The sequence below is a fragment of the Dendrobium catenatum genome, unplaced genomic scaffold, assembly GCF_001605985.2.
Source record: "Dendrobium catenatum unplaced genomic scaffold, ASM160598v2 original_scaffold_243673, whole genome shotgun sequence".
Taxonomy (NCBI): domain Eukaryota; kingdom Viridiplantae; phylum Streptophyta; class Magnoliopsida; order Asparagales; family Orchidaceae; genus Dendrobium; species Dendrobium catenatum.
In genome coordinates, this window is record NW_021562080.1 from 123143 (window position 1) to 129239 (window position 6097).

Sequence of the window (6097 nt, forward strand, 5' to 3'; positions counted from 1 at the left end):
ATGGCAACTTTACAAGGCCGCTATTTCTTATGAAAAAGTCCATGCTAAAGGCAATAAAATATAGAGCATGGTATATAGACTGTCAAATTTTTAACACAAAAATAGTGCCTCTCCCATCCAAGAAATATGAAACGAATCAAAATTTTAGGGTTAAATCACATCTAACATTAATTTTCCATATTGTGCCCATATTGCCAATATTATAGAATGATTTGTTACCTTTACCTTCACTCACCCTTCATTAGGCCACCTCATGGAAAAAGCTAGAATTTTCTTCAACCATGAATGACTAACATGCATCCTCAACCTAGTTCATGAAAATTTGTTAGCAATTCACATAAATAATGATAATCTCAACTTCTCATATGAAGCATCATTCTTGAACTCAAGATATTGAATCACCTTCCATAGAAATCTTAAAGTAATAAAGAAAATAATCTTCCATGAACATAAACTCACATGGTCACCATAAAGTGGTAAACCAAAAAACAAAACAAAAAAGTAAAGAAAGAAAACCAACAACTCATCTTAAAAGTATTAATGAACTTTTTTTTTAATTATTTAGAACTTCTTTTTTACATTAAATTATCTTTTACATATAGAGGTGACCCTTCTCATCCCTAACGAAAATCATATAAAAAGTACTTAACAAAAGCTTAGAAGGCACAACTCTATTTTCATTATGTATAATAAATGAAATGCCATGATAATGAATTTACAAAAACTTGTTGACTTGAGGAAGTAGTGGGCCATCATTATTTAATAGCTCCTTACATCACAGAGAAACATTATTACTCACTCCATTCATCCTCTATGAGGCTCTTGATCCTTCTCCATGCACAGCTTGGATGTTGATAATGTTCTACACCAAACTAACTAGCTATATAAGAGCGTATATAGAAAGAGTAAGCAAAGACTTTGATAGAGGACTAGTTAAGGGGGAGGTGATATTAGCTGTTGTAGTCAATATGGGTGGGTCTATGGATGTTCTCGGGATGAGGATAGTGACACAATCTCTTCAACCTATTTGGCCTAAAGACTTTAGCTACCTTATTTATGGATTGGACCTCCAATGAATATGGCATGCACTAGTCTACAATATTTAATACCATTGGAATCACTCTTTTGGTAATATGAGAAGAGTTGGTGAGATAAAACCCCTCACTTAAGAGAATCAATGTGATCTTTAACAATCTTTCATGTTGGTCTACCATCCTTTTAAATATGCCAAGTACCCATTGCATTTATATCAATGCCTAATACTCATATAGCAAGAGTAATAAAAACTTGCCTGTGATTTGGACTTTTGGATTGCTTAAGGATAGTGGAATTCATCATTTTAATGTAACTCCCTCAAAACTCTAAAATGAAATGCTCTTTCCATCACCTTGGTGGCTAGTGGGCCTCATTAAAGTAGAAGTTGAGACCCCTTATAGTGTAGGAGTTGACACCATATCTATTGTAGGAGTCTCCAACTCAAATACTACACCCACTGTTGCTTATAAAGTGAAGACTCACCTTACGTGTCTCACAACAATGGCACATCATCGAAGCTTGATGAGAGCACCACCCTTTCCAAGCTCTCTTTAGAACTAGAGCCTTGCTCAATTCTAACTTCTTTGTCTCTTTCGGCACAGCTACCACCAAAACACATAACTCCAAGATAATATGTATAACCATCATCATTTTGTTACTCCAAAGCATGCTAAATTTCTTCTCGCCATCCTCCAATTTACACTTACAAAGAATGACCTTCTTCAGCCACTTAAGGCTCACATCCGAATGTTTCGAAGAATTCAGGTTAGGCATTTTAAGAGAGTCGCTACCACCACTTCAGAACTAAAGGGAAAGAGTGTGCCTACATCATACCAACTTGGCACTAAATACAGATGAATATAATTTTAAGGGTAAAATCAAAGTCATAATGAGAAATTTTAATGAAATGAAAGTATGACTCTTGAGGCAATACTAGTTATAAGGACATTAATTTCCAATAACTTTCCCTTTATACTATTTAGTAAAAAAAATAAATGTTTATTTTTAGTTCATCACTCCTCTTTGTAGCTCACAATGAGAATCTTTGTAACTCAAACACATCAACATGAACAAACTTCACAAAATGTTAAAGTTATCCCGCCTTCATATTTAGCATCCTCTATTCTATTCTCTCTTAAATTCACCTTAGCACTTAATAAATGGGAGTCAAAAATTCATATCAAGAAAAAATATTCAAAAAAAAATTTGTTATAAATTTATTTTTGTTATTTTTAAAAGAAATATTATATATAATTTAGTAGTAAGAAATAAAAAATAACAAAACATAAAATAGGCGGGCTGGGGGTACCATCTTTTTCTTTATAATAAAAGTGAGGGATTTCTCTAATGAAAGATTTTTTATTTTATTTTTGCTTTCCCCGCCAAAAGCAGCACACACTGAATCCAAACAATTGTCAAACATAGATCGCACGCAATCAAGCTTAGTCCGTCCGAAATCATGTATGCAATCCATCCCCAATCAGCGGATCTGGTGCACATCTGTATTTGCAACATCCAATTTATCGGACGTTGCTTAGTATTTGGGACAATCGTTTATCTTCCTTTAGAAACTGCCATAGATATTGTTATCTAACATTTGATCTTCTAAAAATTACAAACACCTCTTAGCCTTCATAAATAAACATTTCCAACTCCGATGGCCTTTCAAAATTTTACCCAAAAAAAAAAATGATATTTCCCTATTCGTTGCCACAATCAGGGCAAATTATTAGGTCTGCTCACTGGACCTAAAATTAGGCCCGGACATCCAATGAAAACTTGTCATGTGGACTACGTCTTAGTTGCGTTTTGACTGTGCTTTATGTGCGCTTTTGACTGCGCCTTAACTGTGTTTTACCTGAACTTTACATGCGCTTTACCCGCGCTTTACCTACGCTTTTGAAGCGCTTGACTTAAAATTCCCCGGATACTGTGTATATTCCACATGTCAATATTTTATTTGTGTCTGGATGTATGTTTACGTCCGGGGTGACCGGAATTAATAATTTACCCTACAATCAGTAGAGCACGGAAAACAAAGATGAAAAATTAGAAAAAAAGATCAGCAAAGCATAAACTCAATTTATTCAAGTTGAACTCAACTGATAACTCAATTCACTACTTCTTTTGCAAGTGAAAATCCCTTTCTCTATCTCTGCTCAAATCCAACAAAGACCTATCAAGCCTTCCCACGACTACCCTCTTGATGCTGAGCTCCTCATCCTTCCCCATTCTAATGCTGCTGAGACTCGCTCTGGCCTGCTCGATCACCAACTCGCTAAGCGGAAGACGGTTGCTTGAACCCATGAGATCTGGCCTCTGTTTCGGTGTACTCTGGGACCGCATCTTCGCCTCAAAGCACTGTGTGTTGTTCATGTAATTTGGCCTGTGAAAACCACCATCAATCATGCCGCATACACTCCTTGTAGGCGTGGATGGCGCAATGCAGCGTGGTGTACTATGTGCTGTCGATGAATGCCGGCATTTCTCGAATGATAATTGACAATCGGGTATTGAGATTCTTCCAATTTTAGGAAGAGAGGAGACTGAACTGGGAGAGATTTCATCATTATTGTCTGTTGGATGGTAACTAGTTCTTCCTGAAGATCTTGATTTTGGGCGGAACAAGTCGATTTGAACAACCTGTGGGCTGCCATCAGATGTACAGTTCACGTCGTAGAGGCTCGTGGACTGTTTCCGGCGGTGAAAAGATGATGTTTCCTGAAATATATATATATATATATATGAGATGAACACTTTTACCTGAAATTAGTATAGTTTAATGGCTACAAATCATACCAGTGTGGTGCGGGGATTTTTTTCTTGATAAAACTTCCTTTCAGAAGAGAGAAGAGCTCTGCATTTTTGTGCTCTGATGGTTTCCTGAGCTTTGATTAGAGCTTGCATACTGTGAAAAGTTGCTGCTGTTTGCTTTCTAACAAGGTAGCCTCTAACTACAGCCTGGAGCTTAACCAGAGCTTTGAGAGCTCTCAGAGCTTTCTTTGCCTGAACAACAAACAGTGCTGTGAACGACAAGGATTTAAAAATAATGGATGAGAATATACTTTGCTAAATTTAGCTCATCATACAAACAGTTCTTCGTGAACAATACGGAATTTTAAATTTTTATCAAATTGCAATATATATATCTATACACACACATAATAAAACAATCATGACGGAAAAAAATACTAGTCTTTTATACAAAAAATTTGTCTTTTATTCAAAAAATTTCCCTTCTAATTACATAGAACCGTACATATAAACAAACTGCCTTTGACGCAAAAGAAAGCAGATGGCTAATAGATAATATGCCATTTGCAAGAAGAATAGCAATAGAAGAAAGAAGAAGTGGCCTCGTTAATGCGTAATAGTGACACGGAATAAGTGAAGAAACGCAGGATTTCAACGAATTGAAGATCCATTATTTCAAAATCATAGCAACAGTACTGAAAATACATGCAGTGAACATTTATAGTACAAATATAACAAATAAATATGAAAATTTTCCAAAAGTAGATATCAATGCCATTAAATGCAATAGAATAGAAACCTTGGTTCATACATTTGGATTAGCATTTGAAAAATAGCATTTTAAAATTAAACTTACCAGATAACCCCTGAACACTCTCTGTATCTTAATAGCAGCCAGCCATTCATGGAAACCCCCAAGCTTCGAGCTCCGGCTATGGCTGGTGAGCTGCACCACTGCAACGGCTGCCTGAGCAGCTGCGACAGCGGCATCAGCAGCAGCGGCCGTTGCGGCTACCACTGCAATAGCCTGCTTGTTCTGTTCCTTCTCTGTTTCCGCATAGAATGATCTCAGCCAGGAAACACTAGCCTGTGCGGCTTCATAGGAATCCCTTGGCGATTTAAAGTTCCACCGCTTTTTCTCCCTACGAGCGCTGGTATCCTCAATGGCCGTGTTAACCTTCTTGCCGCCAAATAAGTTCCTCAGCCATCTTGTTGCTCGGCCCATCTCAGAAGCGCTAAGGAAGTACAAAGATGAATCCGAGGAGGGAGGAGGAAAGTGAATCAGAAGTTATCTAAATAACTGAACCAATGGTGAAGTGAAAGAATCTTTCTGACCATAAAAAAGTGCAAAGTGAAGAAAGCTAATGAGAATTCACAAAAGGAGAGATTTAATGGAGGGATCTTTTTGAAAGCAAACCTGTTATCTCCTCGTGAAGAAGTGCATTACAAGACAAAAGGGTTGTCCCGGGAAAGAAACGAGGATCAGCAAAATATAAAACAGGTTTCTAAACAGCTCTTTACCTGTGAGTTGTGACCCGCGAAAACACCGGATGGAGGGAAAAAATGAGTTTTGAAAAAATTGGCTAATAGAAAACAGCTCATATTTCCAAATATTCCGCTCCTAAAAAAAAAATAGCTGACAAGACAGAGGAAGGAGTGAAAGATAGAGAAGAAAGCTCAGCGTTTGACGACCTATCTATGTATAAGAGGAATGGAGAGGGACCTGCTCTTTTCAAATCCTTCCCATTCTAAAGCATATAAAAGAAATGATGTTTTCAGATTGGAAAGATCAAGATGAATGTGGAGAAAAAGTCATCTTTTTTATTTTATTTATCTTGATTACAAGATCAAAAGCTTTGTGAAGGTGCACTCTTTTTTCCATGGACAACTAAGAAAAAACAGAGGATTCGTTTATTGGAGGAAGGAGAAAGGATAAAGGGGGAAAGAGTCTTACATTGTTTTGTTCTTTCTCCCTCCTCAGTCTTCTTCTCTGTGGCTTACAAAAATTATAAGAAAGCGACAGAAGAAGCACTGAGCAAGTGGTGAGAGAGATGGAAGAGAATAACATTTTATACGCTTTTATCAGGAGTACGTGTTTTTCGGGTTTTCTTTTTAAGACGTCATCTCTATTCTCCATCTCTATTTCAAAAGTGGAGCTTAAAAGAGAGTAGATAATAGGCATGTATAGAATATCATTTTGAATAGAAATTAACATATTTATTTGTTCTTTCAAGTCAATGTTTTTTGAAGATTGAATAAAATAAAAAGACTTTATATTAAGTATTAACACATTAAATGTGTTGATTTT

The 6097-nt window shown here is 36.5% G+C and overlaps 1 protein-coding gene across 1 annotated transcript; it reads right to left on the reverse strand.

Moving 5' to 3' along the window:
* Positions 1–3097: 3097 nt before the first annotated feature.
* LOC110104657 (protein IQ-DOMAIN 14-like) lies at positions 3098–5367 on the reverse strand. Its single transcript, XM_028692616.1, has 3 exons — positions 4646–5367; positions 3835–4041; positions 3098–3756 (listed from the first exon to the last, which is right to left on the reverse strand). Exons 1-3 carry the CDS (start codon positions 5012–5014, stop codon positions 3154–3156), a joined length of 1179 nt encoding a protein of 392 aa, XP_028548449.1. The 5' UTR covers positions 5015–5367; the 3' UTR covers positions 3098–3153.
* Positions 5368–6097: the final 730 nt, after the last annotated feature.

Coding starts and splice junctions, on each gene's coding strand:
- LOC110104657 (XM_028692616.1), bottom strand. CDS start 5,014: ATGGGCCGAGCAACAAGATGGCTGAGGAACTTATTTGGCGGCAAGAAG. Junction 4,042..4,645: donor GAGTGTTCAGGGGTTATCTG/GTAAGTTTAATT, acceptor TTTGTTGTTCAG/GCAAAGAAAGCTCTGAGAGC. Junction 3,757..3,834: donor AAAATCCCCGCACCACACTG/GTATGATTTGTA, acceptor TATATATTTCAG/GAAACATCATCTTTTCACCG.